The following is a 15,214-nucleotide window of genomic DNA, read 5'->3' as shown; positions in this document are numbered from 1 at the left end:
ACAAACTTTTCCCCGAAAAATCTCCATATGCAATTAAAAAAATTCTACAGGTTGCATGACTTGAGTTACAGAGGAGGTCTACGGCTAGAGTTATTGCTATTGTGATACCTCACATGTGTGGTTTGAACACCATTTTCATATGCGGCTGCTACACGTGTACGTGTTCGCTTCTGCAAGCGTGTTCGGCGGGACAGGTACGTTTTAAAAATTTTTGTTATTTATTTTACCTTTTATTTTTACACAATTTAAAAAAAATAAAAAAAATCTTTTGTAATAGAAAAACAAAACAAGACAGTACTTCTTAAATATGAGATCTGGGGGTCAAAAGACCTCAGATCTCAGATTTACAAAAAAAAAAAAAAGAAAAAAAAGGTCATATGAATAAAATTCCCCCCAAAAAAAGTCTCTTTAAGAGCTATGGGTGGCAGTGACGTTTTGACATCGCTTCCGCCCTACAATGGTATGGAGATGGGTGCCATCTTCCCCTCCCTCAGCTCCATACCAAGCCAGGGAGCACACCCGATCACCTCCGCCGATGGCTCTGGTAAGCGACGGAGGGCTCTCTCCCACCACCGATAAAAGTGATCTCACGGCGAATCCACAGCAAAGACCACCTTTATCTGAAAGCAGACCACCCACTGAAGAGGAAGATACCCGGGTTATGGCAGCTAGCTGCTGACATAACAACGATACCCTCTTCAAACAGGGAATGTATAACGACGGCGGGTGGTCTGCAAGTTGTTAAAGTGTCACTAAACCCACATTATTAAAAACTATGATGTTCACACTCAGTCACTATGCGATTTGTTTTCTGTATTCTCCTTAAAACCTGGTTGATCCTGCTGTTCTCTACCCATCTGTCCATGACCCCACTGCAGTTGGGATTTTGCAGAGCAGTCATTGGCAGCTAGTGCACATGCTCAGATTTGAGTGTATCACACCTGAGCAGCTCATGTTGCTATACAGTGTATACACAGTGGTAGATAACAGCCCATTCTCTCCCTCCTCCATGTCCACTACACTAAACAGCTAAACATAATGGGGCGGGATATTACATGTAGAATGATGGAGGAGTCACCTCCTCCTTATTCTAACACACAGGCTGCCATTGGCAGAAATCCACCCACACCATGTTATAGCCAAAAAATAATATATGTTTGAAATTAAATGTTTATTTGTATGACAATTTAATCCAGTTTGAGAATTTATATATATTTTTTTTTTTTTTACTCTGTATTCCATGTGACCAGCAGCAGAGGACTAGAAGCTCCTCCTGTCACTGTTTTCCTACAGACAGGCTGGGAAAGAGCTAAGTCATGTGACATCTGTATATTAATTAGGAAAGAATGTACTTCGATGTTTGTTTGTTTTTTGTGTTTTCTTAAAATAGTTACAGTGCCATCATCCATATACAGAAATGAAAGGGACAAAGTAAATTAAAGTGTGCCACTTGTGAGACTTTTCCTGCGACTTTGGACATCAGGGTCGCATGGCAAGTCATACCCCATGATTCTCAACGATAACCAACTTAAAAAGTAGTTCCTGCCCTACTTTGGTCCGACTTTGATGTGAGTTGAGGTCCATAGACCTCAAGTTTACATAGACATTCCCTGAAATCACAGCAAAATCACGTGACTTTCTTGTTGCAGCAGTGTGAAAGGGTCCTTGGGTTAGAACTGTACCATTTGCTTTACACCCAAAAATGGATGCTGAACTACAGAGAACAGCACAACATCATAACTACACTACAGCTCCCTCTAGTGGTACACAACACAACTAGCGTTTTCAGAAGGAGAGACCATGGAGGCTAGTCTTCATGTTTCCCAAAGCAAAAAACCTTTAGACAAATTAGAACACCCTAGTTCCATACAAAATATTGGGTAGCTACAAATACCTTTAACCACTTGACTTCCAGAAGATTTACCCCCCTTCATGACTAGGTGATATTTTGCGATACAGCACTGCGCTACTTTGACAGAAAATTGCATGGTCGTGCAACACTAGAGCTGCACGATTCTGGCTAAAATGAGAATCATGCTTTTTCTGATTTTTTTTATATTTTTTAATTCAGTGTATTTTTCCCCAAAAAATTGTGTTTGAAAGACCGCTGCACAAATACAGTGTGACAAAGTATTGCAACAATCGCCATTTTATTCTCTGATATATATATATATATATATATATATATATATATATACATACATATACACACACACATACATACATACACACATACATATATATATATATATATATATATATATATATATATATATATATATATATACACACACCATAGCAGCGTCGTACCTAGTTAGCTATAACTACCGTTATCTCTGTTTATCGTTATATCAGCAATATTTTTTTCTATTGTAACCAGTACTTTTTGTTGTGCTGCCAGACTTCTCCCACTAAATTTCCCCTTTTTTTTGGCTCAACCCAAAATTAAACAGCCAATTCAAACAAAAACTGGCGGAGGGAAGCAGTCCATGTGATGTGTAAAAATAACCTGTGAACTTTGAGAAAACTGTACCTGCCTATAAAGCCAATGAATTCATTCAAACAGAGCCATAGGTTGACACAATGAGGAAAATGTACATCAGGGGCAGGAAGGAAGCCTAATGGGTGTGCAGTTTGGTGTATGCCCTGTCCTGTCATTGCGGCTCCTGTGCTTGTGGTGTCCTCAGATTGAACTTTCATGATTCACGGTATTAATAAACATTAAAGTAAGGTGTCAGCAATACGTAACTGCATGTTAGACCATTACAAAGCCCCGTGGCTTAGGTCCCGCACTATCTTACCTCTACCGCCATCATCAGAAGTAATGTTTTCTAGCCTAAAAGCATTATTGATCTCCTGCAACTGCACGGGTGTAGATGCCCAGTATGGTTTATCAAAGTAAATGATAATTCCTGCCAACGACCACTGCAGCTATTCTCAAACCAGACTTCTGTGAAACCCTAGAACCCTAGCCGACCATTTTGTCTGACATTCTTTGAACCATTAAAATTAAATGCAAATGAACTAATACACTGCCCAACAAGAATTCTCTTGCCTTTGTGGCTGTGTGCGGTGAAGGGTCTAAGGATGAGCTTGGGTGTGTTATTTGTATATACCGTATTTATCAGAGTAGAACACGCACAGGCGATAACATGCACCTTCACTTTAAGAAGGAAGTTTCAGGAAAAAAAACGTACATTTAAAATAAAGAACTGTGAAGCAAAATAGGGGTCAGTGCCCGTCAATGCAGCCTAATCAGTGCCCATCTGCAGCCTCACCATTGCCATGAACGCAGCCTCACCATTGACATCAGTGCAGCCTGATCCATGCCCATCTGCAGCCTCAGAGGGGACAAGGAGGGGGGCAGGACAACCAAAAACAGATTACATACAGGAGAATCTCCTGTTTATCATAGGAGGTGGGACTTTGTAATAAAGAGGCAGGCCGCCAAGTAGACAGAACAGTCGTCCAATGCCAGCCCAGGAGACGGGACTTCCTATTAGCCTGGATTCACATCTATGCATTTATAATGCGTTGTGCATTTTGCAGATTTGCACTACAGAACGTGTTCCATAGGAAACCACGGTGAATGGATTGTAGTGCAAATCTGCAAAATGCAAAAAGCAATAAAACTGCATATATTTGAATCCAGCCTTACAGAGGCTGCCGAGTAAACAAGAGATTCTCCTGTATGTAATCTGACGACACTTGTCCCGCCCCCTCAGAGGCTGTCAGAACTGAGCGATAAATACGGTATATATATATATATATATATATATATATATATATATATATATATATATATATATATCTTTTTTTTTAATCCTGAGCATGCAGCCACAAAAGTTATATATCTATCCAAATTATCAGTGCGGCCGTATTAAACCAGAACACAGACCGCAATTGTCCCACGGGCCAGACTTTGGACATGCCTGGTCTAATGCAAGAAAAATGCTTCTTGATAGATACATAGTACATGTATTTAGTACACCTCTACACCAAAGTGGAAAGAGAGGTGGTTGTGGAAGAAAAAATAATAAAACTTGGGGAATTTGGTTGTAAAACAATAGGACAACTGGTAATTGTGTGATTCTTGTACATAGCGTTATCTACTGAATAAACATTAAGTAAACCAGGAATAACTATGTCCATGGAACTAATTCTACCACAGAAACAAACATTATTTACTATTTCATCTTCCTCATTGTTCCTTTATATCTTACTAATTTCCGATTTTTGGGGAGTTTCCACTTCACTGACAGCACACAATATACCATCCTTGTTACAGATGAAAACTGTAACTATATACTGAGCTGAAGCAAGCTGAGAAGCTTATGGCACAGACAGTGCTACTCTTCCAGACAGAAAGTGCTCTAAGGCTTCTTAACGAATGGTTTATTCCTGCATCTAATTCCTTGATTTTGCAGCTTATCAGAGTCACCTGCTTAAAGCTGATTTCTTCTGAAAAATGTACAAAACCAACTTCAGAAATGTCAAACACAAGAGATCACACAATAAAAAAGGAGCACAGTACAGAACACTTGGCACAGATCACTAGGAGTCAATCTAGTGTACACATGGCCACCACAAACTCGAAAAATTAAACAGTAACAATTTTTTCTTATTTTACAAATCGTACAGACATCCACCTCACATGAACCAAATTGCATATGTTTTCTATCCACTTCAGCAGACCACGCGTTTAATTACTATATTTTATACATGGTGTAATGGCGCAATCTCAGATCCCGCAGCTTCTACCTGAATGCGGTGGTAGCATTCCCCGCCTCACCCTGGATACATTTTCCAGCTTGCAGAGCAACAATCTAAATTCCACCAGATTGAGAATTATCCTCACTGAGAAGGCTAACTCCACACTTAATTCCTATACACATGTGCACAATAGCCACCAGCATACTTTTTAATGGAAATACGCACTAATCATAGCATTCTCTGTAGTAATTCTGAACTTTAAAGAGGAACTTTAGGCCAAAAAGTCAGGCATTTTAATGCAGAACAGACATGTTTTGTCTCTTCTGCATTAACGTTATTTACCTGCCTGTCCACCCTTTTACAGCGAGTCATGCATGTGTAGCTGACTGTACAAGTTTGGCAATGCCTAATCTGACTGAACTCCCACGCATGTGCGGACGTGACATCATCCCCACTGGCCAATGAAAGCAGCCGACGATGAAGACCTGTAAGCTGGCTCCCCGAAGGTGCCAGCGGCTGGGCAGGAAGCTCAGGCATGACACACTGCTGGAGCTGAGGGGAGTATAGTTTCTTTTAAACAGCTTCCAGACCACAGCTATTGCATACACATGTAATTTCAGCTACAAAGAATCTGCTATGGCCCCATTCACAGCTGGCGTTTTGGGATCTGGGGCAGAATTGCTACGATTCTGCCCACAATTACAAATCGCATTGCAATAATGGCAAAATGTGCACGTTTGGTTGCCAATCAATTTCAATGGCACCTAAATGCGGTTTGGTTTCTCCACAACTTTTGTACAATAAATTACATGGCAATCTTGACAAACTGCATTGCGAAAAGCTTGTTGCTCAAAAGAAGCTCCACTCGTGGCCTGTTTTGCCTACATTGTAGTGTGATTCTGCCCAAGATCTCAAAACTCCAGATGTGAACAGGGCTTATTCTCTGTGTGACAAATCGCTCTACAATCGCAGCAAAATTTCGTGATCGCAAATGGTCCTGGCTCTGTGCCAAGACTTGGTACACAAGCTTCTTTTGGAGAGTTTTTCAGACGAATAGTGCCACTCCAAAAACACTCAACAAAAAAACAAAAAGAAAAAAAATGGCTGCAGCTCTCGCTGAAGATCGCTAAGGTGTGAATGGAGCCTATAATAAACGGGATCGAAATTGAAGGGTACTTTGTAAAGTTCTCCTGGTCTTGGTTCTATGCAGAGCGCAAAGTTTCCCCGGTCTTGGTTCTATGCAGAGCGCAAAGTTCCCCTGGTCTTGGTTCTATGCAGACCGTAAAGTTTCCCCGGTCTTGCTTCTATGCAGAGCATAAAGTTTCCCCAGTCTTGGTTCTATGCAGAGTGTAACATTTCTCTGATCTTGGTTCCTATGCAGAGTGTAAAGTTTCCCTGGTCTTGGTTCTATGCGGAGTGTAAAGTTTCCCTGGCCTTGGTTCTATGCAGAGTGTAAAGTTTCCCTGGTCTTGGTTCCTGTGCAAACAAATTCACTTCATTATGTTTTAAAGTCATCAGTTCTCAATAGGGTTGCACCAATACTAGTATCAGTATCGGTGCCGATACCGAGTATTTGCACAGGTATCAGCACTCATGCAAATGGACCCATACCTGAATCTGATACTTTCAGGCTCGGTTCTTTCAGCTGTCAGTGGGTCTTCCCTGTTGGCAGCTGAAGTGTTAAAGAAGTCCGGTCATTGGAGCTGGCAAAGGAAAAAAAGCAGCCGGCAATGTTTATTAACAACATTGCTCAGCCGCTGAAACATTAAAATTAAAAGAAATATTGTTTTTTGTTTCAGTTTCTTCATCTGCAGATCAAAGAGATGAACAAATGTTCCTCTGTTTAACCCCTTAATTTACTTTAATCAGCTTTAATTAAAGTGGTTCTTCACCCTAAAGGGGAAGTTCCCCTAATCTTATCCCTCCCCCCTCCGGTGCCACAATCGCACCTTTCAGGGGGGAGGGGGGTGCAGTTACCTGGATAATCCAGGTAACTGCACCCACTTCTGGCCAGACCGCCGCAGACCCCCGCAGACGCTCCGCCCCCCGTTGTGTTCTGGGAAACACACAGTTCCCAGAGACACAGCGGGGACTATAAGAGACGCGCAGCGCGACTCGCGCATGCGCAGTAGGGAACCGGGCAGTGAAGCCGTCATGCTTCACTTCCCGATTCCCTGACAGAGGATGGCGGCGGGGGCAGCAGCGAGACCAGCGATCGCTCGTCATCTGCTGCCGACATCGCTGGAACCTGGGACAGGTAAGTGTGATTTTATTAAAAGTCAGCAGCTGCAATATTAGTAGCTGCTGGCTTTTAATATTTTTTTTTTTTAGGTGCAGCTCCTCTTTAACTCCCTATTCTCCTCCATTTAATTATTATTTCCCTGATTTTTTTTTTTCACCTCTATTTTATAAACGATAAACAATGAAAACTTTTTTTGTTTGCTTTGTTAATATATATGTGTGAAAATATTCACTAACATATTTACACATTTCACATTGAAAAAGCACAAAATAAAAAAAGTAAAAAATCTAATTTAATTTGTAAATAACTTTTCAATGCTTTGTACAATTGCCGACAGCTGAACTGAAAACAAAACAGTTGCGGTCGGTAGCAGTAATTGGTATTGGCGAGTACTAAAAAATAAAAAAATTCAAATAAAAAAGCATCAGTACTCAAACTCATTGTAAAAAAAATAAAAAAAATAAATAAATAAACGGTATTGGTGCATCCCTAGTTCTCATGAATGACCCCAGGCAATCCTTCATAATTTTGGTGGAAAACGAGAGCTCCAGGTGCTGGGTGTTTGGAAGCTTCTGAATGTTGGAGAAACGAGGGTGGCACTGCGTACAACCCAACTTTCCCACTCTCAGTTTGGGGTCATCAGACCTAATTGTATCACCGAATAAATCAATATATAACGAAGGGATTCTAAAGCTGGCGTTAGCCCTTGTACACACGGTCGGAGATTCCGACGGAATGTGTTCTATCGGACCGTTTTGTCGGATATTCCGACTGTGTGTGGTCTCCATCGGACTGTTTCCGTCAGAATATCCGACGGACCAACGTTTCCAACTTGCAGGTAAAATTTTCCCACAAAATACTCAGATCGGACATACTCCGATCATGTGTAGCCTACTCCGACAGACAAAGTGCCACGCATGTTCAGATCAAATTCCTAGACCAAAGCTATTGGCTACTAGCCTGAACGAAGTCCCGTCATAACGAAATAACGTCATCACGTTATGTACAATAGGATTTTCCGACCGTGTGTATGCAACAGTTTTGGACAAAATCCAATAGATTTGGTTGTCAGAATGTCCGACCGTGTGTACAAGGGCTCACACTGATCAAAATCTGGCTGGTCCAGCAGGAATGTGGTCTCGGCAGACATTTCTTTATTTGACTTTTGGTAAAGGGCCATGTTGAAAAGCTGTCCATCAATCAGCTGCTTTTGGAGAGTGGTGGGTGCTGCTGTTAGAATACAATGTCTTGATAAAGGAAGAAACGTTTATCTACCATGATTGTGTGGATGGAGGAATCCGTTAGTCAGCTCAGTAGTAAAAATCATCCATTTGATGAATATAGCAAAGGCTTGAGATATCTAAATATTGCTTTAAATGGGCATCTCAGATGTGTTAGCTTTTATTCGAGAATATCTAGCCAACTAGTTGTACCACCTCAAGGGATCCATTACACCCAAAAAAGTGCTCTATCTGAAAGCCGCTTACACTTTTAGCGCAGTGGAATAGAGATTACACAGAAAGTGGAGATCTCTACATTAGTTCAAATAATTAAGGGCTGTTTCTTGCATTGAGGCTGCCCTTAGCAATACAAGTAATTACGTCTTAAATAACGCTTTATTACTCATTCCCTTCAAGCTAAAAATGCCTCTTGAACATTTTAATGAGCAAATGATTAAAAACAGAATAATAATCATCATTAATGCTTGAGAAAAACAAACAGTGATTTCAATTAAGATGTGCCAAAACAACTATGCAAGTACTTTGAATATCTACACACAGATCCATTACTTTATTGGTCCACTTGTATTAGGTTAGAAAATCCTTTTTCTTCATATTGACAGCACAGTAGTTTAGTGTTTAGCATTTACTCCTTGAAGAACTGGGGTCCTTTGTTTAAATTTCAGCGGAAACACCATCTGCATGCGCATGGTCTCCCTGTATTTGTGTGGGTTTCATCCAACACTCCAAAAAGATGCTGATAGCATCACACGGGTGTTCAGATCTGCCCGTCAGTATTTCATGCGCACCTGATTGGGTGGTCCATTCATCCCTATGGACGGGGGGTGTACATGGGCTTGTGTCCGTTTACACCTGCCTACCTCTGGGTCTGGTCGGGTTCACTATAAAAAAAAAATTTAGGCAGAACGGATTGCCCAGCTGCCCATAGAGCAGAGCAAGCTCTGTCCGTGTCAACTGTGCAGAAAGTGAGCAGGGATGTTGTGTCATCCACCCCGCTCTGCCCTGATCAGCAGAGGAGCGTGGGCTGATTGCCTGCAGAATGGAACACAATCTGCCCATGTGAAAGGGGCCTTAGCTGGCTGCTCTCTAAATTGGCCCTAGTATGTGTGTACAATCTCCCTATGCAAATGCGCCATCACATTGTACATGTAAAGCCCCATACACACTATCAGATTTTCTGCTGATTTTTGTCTTCAGATTTACCAAAACCATGTAGTGCAAAGGCCTGCCTGATTGCATACACATTGAAACTCTTAAAGTTTGACCTCATAGTATATGGTTTTGGTAAATCTGAAGGAAAAAAAAAAAAAAAAATCTGAAGGAAATCTGATAGTGTGTATGGGGCTTCAGTCCTAAAGCCCCGTACACACTATCAGATTGTCTGCTGAGTTTTTCATTCAGATTTACCAAAACCATATAATAGGAGGTCAAACCTTAGGAGTTTCAATGTGTATGCAATCAGGCAGGCCCTTCTACTACATGGTTTTGGTAAATCTGAAGGGAAAAACTCAGAAAATCTGATAGTGTGTATGGGGCTTAAGCCCCAGCAATTGGGGAGGGCTAAGGAAAGACCTGGCAACTTACCTTGCAAAAAAAAATAAAAACTGCCAAGAAAATTCTACAAAAAGCATATCAGCCATGATATCCAGAGAGCTGGTCCATAGTATTGCTGGGACTAAAAAAAAAATTCAATATATATATATATATATATATATATATATATATATATATATATATATATATATATATATACACATACACACACACACACGTTTCCTCATATATGGCAAACTATGAATACAGCAAGTAATGTATAGTGAATCCTTCCTAAAGTAGTATGTTGCTCCCTCGTGGCTGCGATCCCTATAACCTGCAGGTGTCCTATCTGTCAGCACATGTGTACGCCTCATTCCACACGCACATCTGCCAGGCTCAATGACTCAGACACCCTTCACTCTGCAGCCTTATCTACCCTCCACTACATGCCGGGCAGCTGGGAGAGGTGTGATCTTTTCCACAGTAACAATTCAAAGTCAGCCGCTGCCAAGCTGCAGCTTGCCAGTGTCTTCTAATGAGAGCTGCTGCTTCTACAGAGTCATCTGTCATTGGCAGGTGATAAGGATGGTGCTGTTCCCCTGGGGGATGAATGATACAAATGGCTGCTATTGTCTTCACTCCTGATTGCTAGGCATTAACTTTCTGACTCTTGGCAAGATACAAGTTCTCTAAAGTGACCCAGGGAGGAACAGATACTCCTGTGCAGCGGAGTGGAACTACACCAGCATTCTAAAATTCTAATCACCGTCCATGGGTTATAGCTGAGCTCCATAACAGCTCAATACACACATAAAATACATACTGTATAATGGGGTCCAATGCGTGTCCGTTCACCGGTTCAGGTGTGATTCAGGTACACATTTTTGCCTGAATTTGCCCCTGAACCGGTCCCAGAAACGCACAGAAACGATTCTGAAACCGCACCACGGTGGTCCCGGACATGTCTTAACTGGCTCCATATCAGCTGGTCACATTCACATGTCATGAAATGCATTCCATTCACATGTGAACCCATCCTAAATGATTTGTATTTCTGTTCATACAGTCCTGAGGTTTACACAGCTCCGTCTGGCCAAGCTGGATATCTGATTCTTTCTCCGATACAGTTAGCACTGACATGTCTTGTCCCTCCCCAGCCAGTTACTAGACCCGCCTTTATAACTTTTTACCGCAAAATAAAACATTTCAGGTCTCAGGGAGCCAATCTATTAGGAGTCAATGGGAAAAATGCCCCTCACATTGGTGGTCAGTATGGCGAATGGAACCCATACATTGGTGGTCAGCATGACAAATGGAACCCATACATTGGTGGTCAGTATGACAAATGGAACCCATACATTGGTGGTCAGTATGACAAATGGAACCCTTACATTGGTGGTCAGTATGACAAATGGAACCCATACATTGGTGGTCAGTATGACAAATGGAACCCATACATTGGTGGTCAGTATGACAAATGGAACCCTTACATTGGTGGTCAGTATGACAAATGGAACCCTTACATTGGTGGTCAGTATGACAAATGGAACCCATACATTGGTGGTCAGTATGACAAATGGAACCCATACATTGGTGGTCAGCATGACAAATGGAACCCTTACATTGGTGGTCAGTATGACAAATGGAACCCATACATTGGTGGTCAGTATGACAAATGGAACCCATACATTGGTGGTCAGTATGACAAATGGAACCCATACATTGGTGGTCAGTATGACAAATGGAACCCTTACATTGGTGGTCAGTATGACAAATGGAACCCATACATTGGTGGTCAGTATGACAAATGGAACCCATACATTGGTGGTCAGTATGACAAATGGAACCCATACATTGGTGGTCAGTATGACAAATGGAACCCATACATTGGTGGTCAGTATGACAAATGGAACCCATACATTGGTGGTCAGTATGACAAATGGAACCCTTACATTGGTGGTCAGTATGACAAATGGAACCCTTACATTGGTGGTCAGCATGACAAATGGAACCCTTACATTGGTGGTCAGTATGACAAATGGAACCCTTACATTGGTGGTCAGTATGACAAATGGAACCCTTACATTGGTGGTCAGTATGACAAATGGAACCCTTACATTGGTGATCAGTATGAAGAATGGAACCCATACATTGGTGATCAGTATGAAGAATGGAACCCTTACATTGGTGGTCAGCATGACAAATGGAACCCTTACATTGGTGATCAGTATGACAAATGGAACCCTTACATTGGTGGTCAGTATGACAAATGGAACCCTTACATTGGTGATCAGTATGAAGAATGGAACCCTTACATTGGTGATCAGTATGAAGAATGGAACCCATACATTGGTGATCAGTATGAAGAATGGAACTATTAAATTGGCCAGTAGGAAGAATGCAACTCTTGCATTCTTCCTACTGACCACCAATGTAAGAGTTGCATTCTTCCTACTGGCCAATGTAATAGTTGCATTCTTCATACAAACAAACCACCAATGTATGGGTTCCATTTTCCCTACTGACCACCAATGGAACCCTTACATTGGTGGTCAGAATTCTAGTCTTACAGACATCTAAAGCTATCACCCGTGTCATGTTACTGGCTCTGCCTAGTGACATTGGCCTTGGAACTATGCAGGCACCATCACATGGGAGGTCAATCAGCCACAAGGCATGGGAACCACTGGAGGCATCCTAGGGTTCCACATATCCCTGGTTAAAAAGGCTGTACTGGACAGGGAAAGGAGAAGCAGTTGACTGAAGCACTCCTCTCTCTGTCACTCTGCTCTCTCCTCCAATTGGCAGGTCACTTGCACTTCAGCACAACTAACTGTCTCCTTTTGCAGTTTCTCTCTCTCCCATATGAGCTCTGCTGTACAGGGCCTGCAAGAGGCTGATAGCTGGTCTTGTTAAGGTACTTACTCTGCGTGAGTAATGCCCCTTTCACACAGGCTGTCCGATAAGGTCCACCAGTCAGTTTTTCAAGCAGACCCTGCAGTCTCCCCTATGGATAGGCGGATGTCAGCAGGACACATCAGGTGGTCCATTTCCACCAGATTTCCCTATAGAGGAGAGTGGGACTGTGTCTGTGCCCATTCTGCACAGTGAGCGGAGATGGACCTGTCATCCGCCTGCTCAGCGGGGATCAGCAGAGCGAGTAGGTTACGCAAAATGGAGGAGCCCGTGTGAAAAGGGACCTAATACATTTAGTGCTGGTTCTCAAACTCTTCACCCCAGGGAAACCCTTGAAATTATTTTCAGGTCTTAGAGGTTCTCCTACTATAATTAATTGAGGGTCAGTGGGAAGGATGCCGCTTACACTGGTGGCCAGTGGGAAGGATGCCGCTTACACTGGTGGCCAGTGGGAAGGATGCCCCTTACACTGGTGGCCAGTGGGAAGGATGCCCCTTACACTGGTGGCCAGTGGGAAGGATGCCCCTTACACTGGTGGCCAGTGGGAAGGATGCCCCTTACACTGGTGGCCAGTGGGAAGGATGCCCCTTACACTGGTGGCCAGTGGGAAGGATGCCGCTTACACTGGTGGCCAGTGGGAAGGATGCCCCTTACACTGGTGGCCAGTGGGAAGGATGCCCCTTACACTGGTGGCCAGTGGGAAGGATGCCCCTTACACTGGTGGCCAGTGGGAAGGATGCCCCTTACACTGGTGGCCAGTGGGAAGGATGCCCCTTACACTGGTGGCCAGTGGGAAGGATGCCCCTTACACTGGTGGCCAGTGGGAAGGATGCCCCTTACACTGGTGGCCAGTGGGAAGGATGCCCCTTACACTGGTGGCCAGTGGGACGGATGCCCCTTACACTGGTGGCCAGTGGGACGGATGCCCCTTACACTGGTGGCCAGTGGGACGGATGCCCCTTACACTGGTGGCCAGTGGGACGGATGCCCCTTACACTGGTGGCCAGTGGGACGGATGCCCCTTACACTGGTGGCCAGTGGGACGGATGCCCCTTACACTGGTGGCCAGTGGGAAGGATGCCCCTTACACTGGTGTTAAGAATGGAACCCTTACATTGGTGGTCAGTATGAGGAGTGGAACACTGGAGATATTCAGGTACCATCAGAGGGGAGGTTGGTTGGGCACACGTGAAATAAGCCCAATCAAGGTCTGCAGGAACCCTGCACTTCCAGGGAAGAAAGAACTGGCTGAGAAGAACTTGGAGTTCTCTTCTGTCCTCATGCAATGTCCCTGGATCAGAGGTGAGGGGTCTTTTGCTGGGACTTCCATAGAGCGGTCATCCTTTATTGGGAAGAAGATGGAAGAACTGTCACCATACACTCCCGGGCTGTACTGCTAGAAACTTTTTGGAAGGCAGCGGAGGGCACCCAGAGAAGTGCCCAGAGAAGTACCCGTCCCAACAAGGACAGGGACAAGTCCCACAACAGGTGACAACACAACAAGATGACAAGTGCTGGGCTTACCTCCCGTCATAGTCCCCGGCAGCCTTCATGTACAGAGTACAGGCGAACATGACCCTGAACACTAAATCCATGCTGAGCCCGGCACAGGAACACTTGTTACAGCAAGTCTCCGACAAGAGTGAGGGGACACGCGCTCCACACAACACCAACAACAGGTGACCAGTCCCGGGGTCCCCGGGCGGCACGTCTCAGTGTGTGCGTCCTTCTCCGTGCTGGGAGCGCTCTGCCAATCCGCGAACCTCCCAACACAGACACAGAGGGAGGGGAGGAGCCTGTACACTGACCACACCCCCGCCACCTTCACTGTCCCCACCCCTCTACCTGGAGCTCCTCACTCCTCACTCCTCACCCCTCTGCGTCTGTACGCTCACCTCACCTCACACCGTCTATTCTGTCCTCACTGCTCTCCCCCTATGTTTTCTCATTCTTCCTCCCTTCCTCTCTCAGTCTCAGTCTCTAAATGAGTGAAAAACTCATCATAACGCTCCATCTCTCTTTCATGCTCACTTATTTTCTCTCTTACACGTATCTCCCTTCATTCCTTCTCTCTTTCTCCCCCACCCCCCTCATTCCTTCTCTCCCCCCTCATTCCTTCTCTCTCTCCCCTCATTCCTTCACCCCCCTATCCTTCTCTCTCTCCCCTCATTCCTTCACTCTCCCCCTCATTCCTTCACCCCCCCCCCTCTATCCTTCTCTCCCCTCATTCCTTCACCCCCCTCTATCCTTCTCTCTCCCCCTCATTCCTTCACTCTCCCCCCTCATTCCTTCACTCTCCCCCCTCATTCCTTCACCCCCCCTCTATCCTTCTCTCCCCTCATTCCTTCACCCCCCCTCTATCCTTCTCCCTCCCTCATTCCTTCACTCTCCCCCCTCATTCCTTCACTCCCCCCCCTCATTCCTTCACTTTCCCCCCTCATTCCTTCACCCCCCCTCTATCCTTCTCTCCCCTCATTCCTTCACCCCCCCTCTATCCTTCTCTCTCCCCTCATTCCTTCACTCTCCCCCTCATTCCTTCACTCTCCCCCCTCATTCCTTCACCCCC

General features: G+C 44.2%; 1 protein-coding gene across 3 annotated transcripts in view; it reads right to left on the bottom strand.

The window, feature by feature from the left end:
• NPNT (nephronectin) overlaps positions 1–14,412 on the bottom strand; it is a 148,222-nt gene extending 133,810 nt beyond the window's left edge. For all 3 annotated transcript variants that reach the window (XM_077476670.1, XM_077476673.1, XM_077476671.1), the window contains exon 1: positions 14,173–14,412. In XM_077476670.1, coding sequence (XP_077332796.1) covers positions 14,173–14,243 — 71 coding nt within the window. In that variant the 5' untranslated portion in view covers positions 14,244–14,412. The remainder of the gene's footprint in view (positions 1–14,172) is intronic.
• Between the last annotated feature and the right edge of the window lie 802 nt (positions 14,413–15,214).

Source organism: Lithobates pipiens, unplaced genomic scaffold, assembly GCF_037356315.1.
Source record: "Lithobates pipiens isolate NorthernLeopardFrog02 unplaced genomic scaffold, aLitPip1_a1.2 Scaffold_13, whole genome shotgun sequence".
NCBI classification, from domain to species: Eukaryota; Metazoa; Chordata; class Amphibia; order Anura; family Ranidae; genus Lithobates; species Lithobates pipiens.
This window is presented reverse-complemented; position numbering and strand designations above follow the sequence as displayed.